The sequence below is a fragment of the Miscanthus floridulus genome, chromosome 17 (assembly GCF_019320115.1).
Source record: "Miscanthus floridulus cultivar M001 chromosome 17, ASM1932011v1, whole genome shotgun sequence".
NCBI lineage: Eukaryota > Viridiplantae > Streptophyta > Magnoliopsida > Poales > Poaceae > Miscanthus > Miscanthus floridulus.
The window spans coordinates 37,225,994-37,241,280 of NC_089596.1; the positions used below are offsets into that span (position 1 = coordinate 37,225,994).

Genomic DNA, 15,287 nt, shown 5'->3' on the forward strand with positions numbered 1-15,287 from the left:
GCAGTTACGGGCCCAGCAAGAAAATAGAAGCCACTCTACATACAACAAGACGTCAGGTTTGGATTTTCCATTGTTGAAGTTTTCACCTATCCGAGCTATAAAATCGGCAACGATGTCCTAGTGTCTTGCTATTGGTTCTCTTATGCGTGAGTTCAGAATTGAATGTTACATAGTATGGATTGACTTGCTGATAACACGCCAGGCAACTTGCCGTGGTAACGTTTGACATGCCGGAGAAACATGTTGCTTATGGTTTGGCAAAATGATCCTGAGGTGTATAAGCCCATATGAGTCAGAGTCACCCTCTCCAGAGTCATGAATCAGGATGTGACATGGGAACACAATCCAGAACGTGACCTAGGAATTAGGTTCAAACCAAAAGCTCGTTGAGCTGCCTTAATGGCTCGTTTTAATAAAGTATTCTATTTGTACTCTTTTAAATTTAAAATCAAAATTTGCTAATTTTAAATGAAAGCCAATAGGGGTTCGGCTCATTAGTCGTCTCAGCATTTCCTGTAATGGAGAAAAGAAAACACAGACACGAGCATAGCAGGTGATTTCTTCTCCATTTTACCTTTATCCCTAAACAAAGGGTGAAGGGTAATTCTTCTTCGCGAAGAAAAATTTACCTCAGTTAGTGACCCAATCTTGCAGCGGTTAAACTAACAAGCCAAGCATATACTGAATAATATGTAAATTAATTGAAGAGAGAGAGAGAGAGAGAGTAGCTACAAAGGAACAGCACTGTTAACTGTATCTATCTTCAGAGAGTTGCTTATTTGGGTGGCAGCTACTCCAGTTCAGTTCCTCCTCACACTTCTCAAGAAGGAGGAGGTCTGGGTGATCTCCCGCAGCGGCTTGTCGGTGAAGCGTATGAGGTTGTAGGCCCACGCGCCGGCCACCGTCCCGCATATGGGCCCGGCGAAGTACACCCAGATGCCGGCGTAGCGGCCGACGACGATCGCCGGGCCCAGGGTCCTCGCCGGGTTCATGGACGCTCCTGATACAGGCCTGTGCAGTGCATCACATCACATCAGTTGCGTTTTTCACACACTGTATTAGTTTTGCAGATATATGCATGTATTGCACTGTACATTGTATTTTTAGTTTTTTACCCGGCAAAGAGCACGTTTAGCAGGACGGTAGCTCCGACAGCGAGGCCAGCGAGTTCGCCAATCTGCAATAGAGCATGGATAATGTTACATGTCAGCTCATACGCTGTCCACGTCAGAGTTTTGTCTATGAGGAAGAGAGATTTAAGAAAGAAAGAGAATGTGCTTATGATTGGTTTCACTGAGGCACTCAATTCTCCAACAATCGTCGATTTAGCTCGCTGAGTAGGTTCAGGGGCAGGCTCGGACCAATATGGAGGGGAGAGAACGAGCAAACAAATGAATTGCTATCGATTCGTTTGGCGCTAGTAGGTGGAAGCCAATACTAATGAGGGCATGCAGCTTTTTCATCCTAGCTGCCAATCGGAAGCAACCGATGGAGGAAAAAAATGTTATTAATTAATTCTGAAGTATGGTGCACAACTGGTCATGTCCACCTCAACTGTCGAAGTCGACGGCACCGCTAAGAAGGGGTATGGAAACTTTTATTATTAGCCTATTAGTCTATTACACATGTGGACCAACGTATTTATTATTCAGAGCATATTATGACCAAACTATTGAAGAGATTCTTCATAATCCAATCTACACCTTAAATGGACAATGTTATAGCTAAAGAAGTACTAGCTACTCTATTGAAGATGCTCTAAGCCTATTCATAAATTTGGATTGTCCATTGTTTTTGGTAGTCTGCCAGCTCGGCATGTCCCCGATTTATAATTGGAATTTACTTGTGCAAAACTTTGTTACACACGTTGAAATAACCATTACACGAATAATTGATGAGTGCAGTTTGATTAGTCTTTTTTTTGTGTAATCTATTGACCTGGGGTTGCTTGAGTCCAAGATTCAGTACAGATGCTTGCATTGTCGACTATTTAATTTATCCGTTTTTTGAGGTTGAAGACATGAGCGTTAACATCGATGTTTTTTTAGTGATTTCGTCAATCTAATATTTTTTTAGCCTGGTCTCTTGTAAGCATCTGTGTCAGACACCATGTATACGGTGTTTCTTAAGGAGGATGATTTCAATTATTCTATTCGTTTTCATTCTACCCGGCTCCTTTTATGGCCGAGGCATTTTTGTTCCTCTGAAAGGCACACAATTCTATACGTGCACACTCGTGCCTACGTCATGCAACCAACCCAACTAGGAATAATCAGTTTTCCGCACAGCCATGATGAACAAAGACATCATATTATTAGTGTAATGTTAAGTACTCCCTCTATTCCAAATTATAAGTTATTTTGTTTTTTTACACCGATTTTGCTATATATCTAGACATACATGTCTAGATATATAACAAAATCTATATATAGACATATAGCAAAATTGATGTAAAAAAAACCAAAGCGATTTATAATTTAGAATAGACGGAGTACTACTGTTCTGTTTCAAATTGTAAATCGTTTTTACTTTTCTAGATATATGAGTTTTACTTATATGTAGGTACTCAACAAAACTATCTCCCTAGAAAAATCAGAATAAATTACAATTTAAAATGGAGGGAGTACTCCCTTGTTTTGAGAGGGGAGTTTTCACTGTCAAGAGTGCCACGTTGATGTTCTGAATATTAACTTCGTTAATGCTATTTGTGACCATTCAACCAGTGATGAAGCATGTGACAATGGTCAAAAGTTCCTGGGGGAGAACAGATGCTAATTAACTTACGGCTGTGTGTTGTCCTATAAGTAGTGGTTCGAGGTTAAGACCGCATAGATTTTAGACCAGTGAGATATTTCCCCATAAGCTTCTATGGATATACTAACACAACACTTTTTCTTTTGCTTGGGTACGGTGGATTTTCATTAAAAGTGACAGGCAACCATAATCCAACTAGAAATCAACGCTCCCAACAGCGATGGTTAACATAGCCATTTGCTGATTTCAAAATGTCGATCACCTCCTTCATTTGCATATTTGTTTTTTTAATTTTCGATCATTACTCAATCTATACTATCACGAACCCTTCAATATGTTTCGCAAAATGAAGGAAAAAAAAACATCTCTGATTCAAAACTTCAAACTCCTCGGCTGGCTAGTGCAAGTTTTAACGAAAAATTGTTGCTTGCCCTCTTGAATCTTGACGAGGAAGCCTTGATATTAGGAGAGGAGTTCTGTTACCTTTGCCTATATTATTTTAAAACTTTGGATGAGATCGATTGATGGTGGACAGCTGAAGCTGAACAAGACCCGTGACGGATCGACCGAGCATAGTATTTATGACGATAATGGTCAAAGTTTGAGGTTTGGCGCTTACGGCTCTGTTGTCCGTGGCGACGCCGGAGACGACGAACATGAGGTTGAAGGAGATGATGAACTCGATCACCAGCGACTGCACGTCGGAGCCCGCCGGCACGGTGCCGAAGAAGTGCTCCCGCGCGTTCCCGAACAGCAGCCGCAGCGTCAGGCTGGCCGCCGTCGCCCCCATGACCTGCGCCGCCGCGTACGCGGGGACCTGCTTCCAGGGGAACCGGCCGCAGGTGGCGAACGCGAAGGAGACGGCCGGGTTCAGGTGTGCGCCGGAGATGTGGCCCACGGAGTACACCATCACCATGACGGCGAGCCCCCACACGATGCAGATGCCCGGGAACGTCACCGTGCCGCCCGTCCGCAGGTTCACCGCCACCGCCGCGCACCCCGCGAAGATGAGGAAGTAGGTCCCGAAGATCTCCGCCAGGATCTGCATGTATGCAAGAAGAAGCCAAACGCGACATCACCGAGCATGCATCAGAATCACACGTCGCGTTCACATGGGTTGCTTCTCCTAGTTGGCGACAGCTGATTCTTTTGTTTGGATGTCGATCGGATGACGACAGGATAAGAAAACAAGTGATGGCACCAAGGTGGTGACCAAGATGTTGTGAAGGGAGTAGCAACAACGCACAAGAATTGTTTGGACTTAATTTTTTTCCCTTAGCCGCCTTGTACTTATTACAGTATTGTTCTGAATTTGGCCATTTCTGGGGCACAACTCAGATCAGAGGACATGAGCAGTTGTCATCTTGTTCTTTCCTCTGTCTGGATCATTCCTCCCGGCCCACCACACCCTCCCCAAGGATACATAATTGTTTTTGCTAAACATGCATGCAAGAAGAAACACACCTTTTGCTGAATTGCAAGGAAGTGAAGCAGCCATCAAGTGATTGAAAGCAAGAGAAGCATACCTTCTGCACGAACGGCACGGAAAACATGGGGCGGCGACCGGCGGCTCCGTCCTGCTCCGAGCTCTCACACCTTGCTTCGTCTCCTCCTCTGCCTTCCTCCAAAGCCAGGGCGCCCTCGTGCACGCCGTTTGCAAGCTCTGCTCCTGCCATCTCTGCCTGTAGCAGCAGCAGCAGCAGCAGCAGCAGCTAACCGCTCCGTGTTGCTAGGAGGAGGAAGAAGAAGATGACGATGAGGGAGCAGCTTGGTCTAAGCACTATTTATGGGGTCCAGCAGCAGCAGCAGCGACGAGATGCACCGTGTGCATGTGTCGTAAAAAGAGTTGTTTATCCTAATTGCCTTCGTCGACTGATCATGGAGACTAGTATGCTTGTATGCGTGTGTGTCCGGGAATTCTTCACAACGCATATAAAAGAGTTTTAAATAATGGGCAATATGTGAACGCAAACTCCGTCAGTTGGGAGTTGTTGATGAGTAGCTCTCGCGTGATCAACATGCATGTAGCGGCTGACCCAGAGCTCGAGTTCGCCATGTGATGATATCGTCTTTAGTATCTCTGAAATTTCATTGACTTTTGATATCACTATCTTGTAAAATCGTTGAGATTTTGTTGTGTCCCTTAAATACAAAAAAGTTTGTAAGTACAGAAAGAATGCATTTGTTAGAAACAAAGAAGTTATTCATGGATTCACAGCCTCGGTGTTAAAATCTATACATGGGCTAGTTCCCGTAAGCCCATCGATAAAAAAGGAAAAAATGGTTCCATAGCATTGAAAATTGAAACATCACAAGAATCGGAGCTCGAGGGCGCAGAGCTAAGGTCTTGCGATCTTTTAATGCTATAGAACCAATTTTCCAAAAAAAAATAATTATACATGGTTTGGATTTTCAGTGTGCGATTCAAAGAGGTGGCGAGTTAAGGTTATCCTCTGGCTTACAGTTGCGAATGTGTTCAGGGTTAGTATTAGCAAGATAGAAAGAACTCTCTCGAATGCTGATCAGAGGAAGTTCATGGAAGCTAATACTTTCTTCATGGGATTCATTCTTAGCATTCTTGTCGATCGTCTCTGTGATGTGTACATGCACATAACATATGCAAAATATTTGTGATCCAAAGCATTTGAGGTCTTGATGATCTTCTAGCGAGCTTGGTGTGTACTGGTGATGACTTGTGTGTGGGGACGAAGAAACCTCTTCCTTGGTCAAGAAGCTCCAAGGTGAATGGCGCCGAAGTGACCTGGAGGGTTGGGAGGGATGATGAGTCTCCGTGGCTTGTGGCACCAGGGCCTTGTTTAGTTGCCAAAGGATGTGCAAAGCTGGCAAAACGTACTGTAGAAACACTGTAGCATTCCGTTTGTATTTGATAATAATTGTCCAACCGTTGACTAATTAGGCTCAAAATGTTCGTCTCGCAAAGTACAACCAAACTATGCAATTAGTTTTTAATTTCGTCTACTTTTAGTATTCCATGCATGTACCGCGAGTTTGATGTGATGGAGAATCTTCTTTTTGCATAGTGCCAAAGTTGGGAGTTTGGGAGGAACTAAACAAGTTCTAGCGTTGGGTGTATGAGCCTTTTTGGCAAGGTCAACACTATAACTAGGGGAAGACTTGATGACTGAGAGTGGAACTTGGTGGAGCTCTGATATGGACTAAAGATTGCGATCAGGCAACTGATACAATCCTGTACATTTTTGTCTCTGGTGGTTTGGCCCAACCTGACCTATTCTTTTCTTACCACGTTTAAGATTCTGTAGTTGTGCTTGATTTGTTTTGCCTTTGCCTTTGCCTTTCCTAGTGTTAGGTCAGTTAATAGGACTCGCTCTAAGTTGTAAAACTCTTTGTGGGTTTTGGTAGCTAGAACAAAATAAAAAAAATTCAAGGTACAAATCATACTATACTAGTTCATAATTTTCCAATGAAGTTTAAGTAGAACACTAGCCTTAAATTTTGAGACCCAATTTACCCACTCCCCCTCTTGGGTCTTTTCCCAAATTTGGACTCAAGGTTGTTTTCATTTACGGAAATGCTCTAACTCGAGCGTCTAACGTCCGAACGCTCCACCCACTCTCTGCGCCACCGCCACCCGTGTCGCCCCCACCTGGCCGTCTGTGCGCCGCCGCCTAGCTCCACGTTGCTGGCGAGCTCTGCGCCACCGACGAGCACACCGGTGACCTCCACGTGCCGACGAGCCTCCATTCGTCGAAGCAGCAAGGAGATGTTTGCGCTGAAAGAACATGTTGCAAACATATGTTTCAAGTATTTCAGGTATTTTAGTGGTATGTTGCAAGTGTTTTTATATCATGTTGCAAAAGTAGATCGGGATATTGCACATATTGCAATGGCTATATATGTATGTTTCAACTGTATGTTTCATCTGTATCAGACGTATGCTGCAAGTGTTTTCATCTGAATATTGCAAAAGTAGATCAGGATGTTGCATATACATGCATGTTGCAAGCGTATCTTTCAAGTGTTTCAGGTGTTTCATGCGTCTATTGCAAATGTTTTATTTGGATGTTGCATATGTTTTCAATGGCTTTCAAATGTTTTCCAGGTGTTTTGCAAGTGTTCCAGATGTATGTCGCAAGTGTTTCAGCTGTTTTCGGATGTATGTTGCAAGTGTTTCACCTGGGTGTTGTAAAAGTAGATTTAGTGTTGCACATGTTGCGATGGAACCCACCTGTGTCGCAGCCACCTACTGTAGATGCTAGGTGACGTCCGGGCGGCGTGGGTCCGCTGCTAGGGCGTCGCCAAGCGGGCACAGAGAAACCAAGCACATGCATGGGGCGCGCGAAAAAATAGGCGGCACATATTCCTTATCTAGTGAAATTCAAGTAAAACACTAGCCTTAGATTTTTAGATACCCAATTTACCCGCTCCCCCTCTTAGGTTTTTTCCCAAATTTGGACTCGAGGTTGCTTTCATTTATGTTAAAACAACATATTTTGCTTACTTGCCAAGTTTGTTTAGTTAGATTGTCTTTTGTTAATATAACCTATTTTCGTAAATATAAAAAAATGTTGAAGTTTGAAATGGGCTTTTATTTTCCACCGGTTTTTGTTGACATTAGGAATATCAATATGGATTAGTGCTACTAGTGTGATTTTATTTTGAGTTGTCCGTTTGATGAAATTTCAGTGAAACGCATCATTCTCAATGGCTAATTTATGAATAGGAATGCGTGAAAATAACCACGTCATATATAGTAAACCTTTGTTGTTTTTTAAAGAATCAAGCACTTAATGCCGCTATTTGACCTTGAAAATACCTTAAATACGATGTTTTCTTTTGACGATTTTGTGTGTGTGTGTGATTACACAGTAGAACATAAATACTCACAATGTACGCATGTGAATCCTATTCCTATGGGTATTTTTTATGAGCATCTTTGAAGACTAGGCTAACGTTAACCATGAGGTGCATGATCCTCCCTATCGACGACTGTTTCGATAAGGTCATCTCCCAACAAATTGACCTCTGAAAGTAGAGCAGTTCGGACGAATTGACGATGTTCCGTGTACGCTTTACCAGAATTGTCACGGCAATCAGGCCGGTGCTCGTAGCTTCACGGGGAAGTGAAAAAGGCCTATCGTTTTGTCCTTCTGGTTTTGTGTTGACGTGGTAGTATTATCTGATGGAAGTCTTTGACAATTTTTCAGAGTGGACCCAGCTTGTGCTGAAGCACGTCTCTGTTATTTATATAGTTGTTAATTTATTATTATATTCTCTCTATTTCAAATTATAAGTCGTTTTAACTTTTTTTATATAGAATTTGCTATGTATCTGGACTTATAATTTAGAACGGAGGGAGTGTTACATATATCTTATTCTCTGTGTACAATCGGACAATTACTTGATCCCAACAATAATGAACGAAGAAAGGGCCGGTTTGGAGTGCACGGAACGCTACCAAAGTGCCAAATATAGTTTAGCCCAGTATTCTCATTAGTTACTTTCAGATGATTCATCTTCTTCTTGCTTTCTTTTCTGGAGCATTTCAGATGATGAAAGGGTCTCTTTCAGTTTAATCAACCTTTCAAATAATCTTTTGTCCAAAACATTTCAGATAATTTTTTTTTTATTTTGACTCAGACTTTCATCATTCTAAAATAATTTTGGGTTATAGTATGTGTCTAAATCCGAATTTTTTATTTTTTAGCCCATTTTTTGAAAATTTTTCACAAATATGCCCCTGGAGGTAAGATTTCAAAATCTGGACCCTTAGCTCGACGCCATCGTTGCTGGCGCTGAGGTCTTGGGCTTGATGCTAACGTGGCGCTGATTTAACAGGCAGCTTGGCGCCATAGATGCTGACGTCGAGCTCAGCGCCATACACACTGGCGCCGACCTCGGCGCCCGCCCCAACCGTCAAGGAATAAATCGTGATGGAGAAGTGACGAGCAACAGCAAGCAATAAAAACACAGTAGTGTTACTGTGAGTGGGTTCATGGGGCCATGAATGGGCTTCCAGTGATGACTGTGGAGCTACCTGCAGCTGGAGGTAGCACTACAGTCTACCCCCACTGTGCTACTGCATCTGGTCGGCTGGGATAAGTAACCTTTGCTTCGGTCGTTGTTTTGCTGCTCGATCAAAACAACCCAACCAATCAAAAGAAGAATATAAATAAACTAAACAATGTTGTACTAGTGGGTACGATACGACTATTGTCTTAAGAAAATGCAAGTACGGTTCCTAATTAATACTAACTCTCTCTGCACACACGTACACAACCTAGCTGCCGCAGGGTAGTATAAATTCGAAATTTATTTGCACCCGTAGCGATTGCGACTGCATGCGCCGGATCAAATCATGCACGAGTATAGTACAGTGGATCCAATATTTGCCGCCATATAAATATGGTTTCTCTTTCTTGCGGTTATATACGTTCCTCCAATTAACTGAATTCCCAGGCTCCTGTGGGATCCTCAGTCCGACGACCTCCGATCCTACTAGTGAGAGAAAACACACAGACAAGCGACACAGGGCCTGGCACGCGCACGCACCAGGTGGTAGAGTTGGTGCATGCTAGCTACAGCTACGTGCCAATGCACTGAATAAAGGCTGCTAGGGTCCACGGCGGCCCCTTTAAGCGCACTGTAGTATCAAAACACGTACGGCCACGCAACTGCTAGCTAGCTTGTCGAATGTTGATCGTCGTCGTCGCACATGTTTTTTTTTTGTGCACAACAAAGTAGGAGTAACGTAACGCCCTAGTTGGACGGGTTTGGATCGAGCAGCAAAACAACGACCGAAGCAAAGGTTACTGATCCCAGCCGAGCATGGTGGCTCCGGGAAGTTGGCTGCATAACGGTTCACGGATATGCAGAGAGGCATGCAGATGCAGTAGCGCAGTGCGGGTAGACTGTGAGCTTGTTCGGCTGAGCAAGAAGCCGGCTTATTCGGTTTGTTTTTTTTAAGTGGGGATAGTGTTTTTTTCTCACAACAAACCAGCATGAATAGTATTTTTCAGCATGAACGGTATTTTTTCTGGTCTAGCCGAACAAGCTCTGTAGTGCTACCTCTAGCTGCATGTGGCTCCACAGTCATCATCAAGCCCATTCATGACCCCCTGAACCCACTCACAATAACACTGCTGTGTCTTTACTGCTTGCTGGTGCTCGTCACTTCTCCGTCCCGATTTATTCCTCGATGGTTGGGTTCGTACGGGGCGTCAAGCTCGGTGCCAGTGTCTACGGCGCTGAGCTCGGCGTCACCGCCGAGCTATCTGTCAAATCAGCGTTGCGTCGAGTCCAAGACCTTGGCGCCAGCAACGATGGCGCCGAGCTAAGGGTCTAGATTTTGAAATCTTACATCCAGGGACATTTGTGAAAAAAATTCAAAAAAGGGCTAAAAAATAAAATATTCGGAAAATCATTTTTTTTATTTTTTAGCCCTTTTTTTTTAAAAAAAATTCACAAATATGTCCCTAGAGGTAAGATTTTAAAATCTGAATCTTTAGCTCAGGAGAAAAAAATGCTCTGCCTGGTTTATTGGGATATTTGTTTCTTTCTATAAAAGTCGAGATGTGCCACAAGAAAGTCCATGTAGTCTGCGCAGCTTGACAACGTAGAAAAGTTGCATCATATAGATGACCAGGCCATGTTCGCTTCTCTTATAATCCGTCTTTTTCAGCTTGTTTTTTCAACCGGAACAATATTTTGTCTGATTTAAAATACTGTTCCGGCTAAAAAAAATAAGCTGAAAAAGACGGATTGTAAGAGAAACGAACATGACCTAGTCATCAATTTACAAGAGTTGCATCAGGCTCGCATCCACGTGTGTTATCACCACTGGGCACGATATAGACTCCTGCTAAAGCCCGCGTCACATGTCTCATGTCTTGGCCTCGACCGATTATACAGATCGGATCCATGGTATGGATTGCATCGATCTTGGGCCAATTTCAAACCAATTCTTGGTGAGCACTAGAAGTATCATGAGCATATCAGCCAACCTAGGGCCTTGGGTACGTCTTAGATGCATTCCCATGGTCAGTTGGTGGCCCATTGAGTAGTACTCCTGCAATTGGTTGGCCATATTGGTGGATAGGATAAGTGAAAGAAACATGTGTTTGATTTGGTGGAGGAATGTCAATTGAAATCTTTTCTTTTTATTTTCTGATCCGCGCCTTCTTTTTCAAGGGATTTGAGGAGAATTTGCAAATGGTAGATGGAGTAAGGAATCGGGGTATTTATTTGGGAAGATCATTTTGGTGGATATGATAAGTGATAAGATCATGGGTTTGCTTTGGTGGAGGAATGCTTGACAAAAAGAATATTTGAATTTAATTATAAATTGAACATAATCGGACATAGGAAAGGCTAGCAATAAAAGGTAAACATGAAGGAAACGGATCGCTTTGAAGTGTCACTACTTGGTAATGTCTCAAAACTAACAAAACTCAACACAACCAAATGTAGGATATTTATGGGTTTCATCGTGTAAATATTTGGCTTTGGTAGGACATGTAAACCATTAAGGAGATGTGAAGCTAAGGGTTTTAAAGTTTAGCGCAAAACAAAAAATCTCTTTAGGATATTTATGGGTTTTAAAGCTTTGGTAATACTTAATCAAGAAGGAAAGAAATATTTCTATCTTGCTGCATTCATCTTTTAACAATTTAGGCAATATATTCGTAATTAAGAATAAACTTATGCAAGCTAGTGTGCAGAGCCAAAGTTGTGCTCAGATAATCTCCCAAGATTCGTTGGATCAAGTTTTATAAACAATCATTAAATCAGAGTAATATGAATATTTTAATATTAATTCATAAGGGAGGAGTGGAGAGATTTCAAATCAGACGACACCACATGTGGGTGAATACTTGGAGCAGTAGGGTGGGGTCGGCCAGCCTATGTAAGGTCGATCAATCCACAATCTCCATCCACTTAGACTAGGCCCTGTTCGCTGGCCTTATGAGCCGTATTTTTTCAGCGAAGCAACAATATTTTTCTCTCACAATAAATCAGTGAACAATGCTTTTCAGCTTGTGGTGTCATTGATCGTGTCACATTTCCTCTCCCTCTCTATATGCTTGTCTGATGCATTGCATGGGGTCCCTATTAGAGTATCTCCAAAAGCCTTTCTAAATCTCACTCTCTAAATTATCATTTGAATAGGGTCTACGGCCCCTCTAGTTTCATAAAAAAAAAAATCAATAGAAGAGTCATTTGCATAAAAATCGCTTTCTATATATTTTTTCATTCTTCAATAATTTTTCTATATCTTGTGCGCACTCTGTAGAGCCATTCTTGTCTTTTATTTTTGGTTAGCGAAAAATCCGGAATAGAAGATGTCTATATATGGATAACCACCAAAATCTCTATTCCTGACATTTAGGAAGGATATGGAAAGTCTCTTGGAGATGCTCTATGTGGATAGGCTGGATTAGCCAACTTAAATTGGTTCAGCCGACTTGCCTCCTGTCACCAAGTTCTTTTATCCATGTTCCTTGCAGTAGGAGATTCACAGCGATTGCTAGGCAAACAATTCTATCGGTGTAAGCATTACACCAACAAAAGGAGCATTTTAGCTCAAAAGTTCCTCTAATTCATGGAACAATTTTGTTTATACAAAACAAAAGGAAGCAATGATATGCTGTTTTTTAACATTTTTGAAATAAAACTTTTGAAACATCTCTTATGTGCCATTAGCATAGTGAATTACTCTATTGACTATGGAGACTTCTCATGTAAGTATGGAGCTTGTGTCTCTTCTAGAATGAAACTTTCATGCTCATTGACAAGGCTTTCTTTTTTAGGCTCCTATTTTCCTACTGGCAAATTAGAGGCACCCCTATTATTCTTTGGGAATAGTAGATCATCATCAAAATAATCTGGAGGGATAAAAAGGTGACATCCCTAAATGATGGTGATTCGGAAAGCTCTTTTGATTTTGGTGGGAACGGGGCTTGCACTTCTACGTGATCGAAATGATCCTAGTTAGTCTCTGCCTCCCTGGGTCTCTGGGACTGATCAGTTCAGGGAGAACAAATTTCTGCAACAGTTTGTCATATGGGCAATTAAAATAAAATGTTTGACATTCTACCAGGGTGTAGGGGTACAGAAAAATGGATTAAAACGATTCTGCTTAGCTCATTGGTGGTGCAAGATTAGCACTAGATTACAATATCTGACTTGTCTGCACAATTAGAAAAAAAAAACAGATGATCAAATAGTTTCAAATAGTTTTGGTATCCGTTTGACAACTGTTTGTCTATTCGACCAAAACGCTTGTTTGCATCTACAGTTTGTTTGTCCTTCCTTTCTGTAATACCTAGAAACCAGCTATCAATTTGCTAACATCATGAGGGAAAGAAACAAAAAGATAGTAATTAGTCGGAAATTGTGCACGAGAGATATGGAGACATATCCCTGTGGCTGTAATTCCATAGCTTCAAAGCATTCCACAGACTACAATTACATATTTCGATTTCAGCGACATGTTTGGTCCCAATTGAGGAAAATTCCTGAATATTAGAAGCATCTCATATTACCATCTCACCTGTAATCCTCGTTCCCAAAAATGTTTGTTCCCATAATGGACACCGAATGGACCAAATTCTCATAATGCCATAGTTTGAAAGCATCTGCACATACTACTGCCCTGTTCGCTTGGCTCATAAGCCATGGCTGAAAGTATTGTTTTGTTCGTTGACTGAAAAAGTACGGCTTATAAGCCAAGCGAACAATTGCAATTTGATTTCAGCAGCATAGATAAATTCAGGAAGATTCTGAAACTTGGATGCTCATCACCATCTCATATTCGCCTTTAATCGACTCCCTAAACTGCTTCAGAATGCAGTACAAGTCATTGATTATATATCCGAAACGAAAATAAATCTTGTAATCGGTGATTTCAACATTCTACTGTAACAATTCAATTTGGTTTCAGCTACATCATAATACTCGCATTGAAATTCAGGAAGATCCTGAAAGGTCAAAGCTTTACACATCTCCTGTTCTGCTGCAATCTCTCACTTTCCAACTAACCAGTAGATAAATCTGTGAAAATGTGCTAACTTTAAACCTGAAACTGCTTCAAGAAGGGATCGGCAGAAGGGGCACCTTCTCCGCTGTGGCAGGACAGCGGCTCAGCTTGCCGTGACGAGATCCTTGTAGTATCTGATGGCCTCTCGGGTGTCTTCGTACCCCGCTGCGACGTCCAAGAACGCCATCACCCTCTGCAGCTCCTGTTCGTTGTCATCATCCACGAACGGCGCCACCGGGACGGCGTTCTCCGGCTGCAGGGCGTACGCATTGGGATTGTCGTCGACGATGACAGCGCGGTCCAGCGCCCGGCCGGTGGCGGCGAGATCCTTGACGAGCCTCCCGTCACCGGCGTCGCGGCACGCGCCGCGGTAGAGGCGGTGCGCGAACACCTCCCCATCGGGATCCAGGCGGTCGAGCACGAGGGAGGCGTACTCCTGGAGCCCCGCGGTGAAGACGACGACCTCGAAGATCTCCGCCGCTGCGCGGAGGAACGCCTCCACGCCCGGGCGCTTGACGACGTAGAAGGTGACCGCTTGGCCACCGATGACGGGGCGCACGGTGAAGTCGAACCGCGAAGGCGGTGGGTCCGTCTGGGAGTGGATGAGCGTCTCGTCGAGGTCCAGGAACAGCGTCCGCCTCCCCGGTGACGGCGGCGGCGGGAGCGCCGCGGACTGCGCGCGGACCGCGGGGTTCTGCGAAGGCGGCGGCGGATGAGGAGGCGGCGAGGAGGAGCGGAGGCGCTGGAACCCCGCGGCAGCAGCGCGGCGCTTGCGCGGGCTGCCAAGGACGGCGAGGCGGGCGAAGAGCTTGAGGCAGTGGCGGCGGCAGGAGCGGATGGAGCGGTCGAGGGAGGCGGCGACGGCGGCGGTCGCAGACGCGAGCGACTTGAGCGGGCTCCCGCGGCGCTTGGTGGTGGCGGGGGAAAGACGGCGGCGGAGAGCACGGCCGCGGCGCGCCACCAGCGTCGGCGACGGCTTCGACGGGGTGACGCTGCCGGCACCGAGCTTGGGCGACGGCGGCGGCTTCGTGGGCGTCCTGGACACCATCTCGCGGCGACCTCGACGCGGTGGCTGCTGTGAACCTGTACTGCTGCTGCTGCTCCACGCCGCTCGCTGGTGCGTTACCTGGGCGCTGGGGAGGAGAGCGGCGGCGTGAGCGGAGGACTGCGGGAGGAGAGTTTTTGTGGAGGGAGATTATGCAACGGTCGAAAGCGGAAGTGGAATGGAAATATGGAATTCGTGGGCAATTTGATTTGATTTTGGGGCGGACCCAACGGTCGACGACTTTGGACTGGGCCAGAATCGTGTGGTGTCTTGTAAATTGTAACAAGGTGGCGCCAGCTAGGCTTTTATGTGGAGCGGAGAACGTGCGTCTTCGGTAAGGATGAAAACAGATCGGTTTCACGTAAAATCGAATTTGGCTATCATTTCTTTACTATATTTTAATATGAATATTTTCAAATATAAATACGAAATGGATGTCTTGGATTCGGATTTCTATTCGAATATTTACTC

The 15,287-nt window shown here is 44.1% G+C and overlaps 2 protein-coding genes across 2 annotated transcripts; both read right to left on the bottom strand.

The window, feature by feature from the left end:
- Positions 1-681: 681 nt before the first annotated feature.
- Positions 682-4,793, bottom strand: LOC136516789 (aquaporin NIP1-3-like). The gene is made up of 4 exons (XM_066510269.1): positions 4,281-4,793; positions 3,374-3,796; positions 1,116-1,177; positions 682-1,011 (listed from the first exon to the last, which is right to left on the bottom strand). Exons 1-4 carry the CDS (start codon positions 4,428-4,430, stop codon positions 801-803), a joined length of 846 nt encoding a protein of 281 aa, XP_066366366.1. The 5' UTR covers positions 4,431-4,793; the 3' UTR covers positions 682-800.
- A 9,020-nt stretch (positions 4,794-13,813) lies between these two features.
- On the bottom strand, positions 13,814-14,949 carry LOC136514809 (uncharacterized). Its single transcript, XM_066508516.1, has one exon. It carries the CDS (start codon positions 14,817-14,819, stop codon positions 13,875-13,877), a length of 945 nt encoding a protein of 314 aa, XP_066364613.1. The 5' UTR covers positions 14,820-14,949; the 3' UTR covers positions 13,814-13,874.
- Between the last annotated feature and the right edge of the window lie 338 nt (positions 14,950-15,287).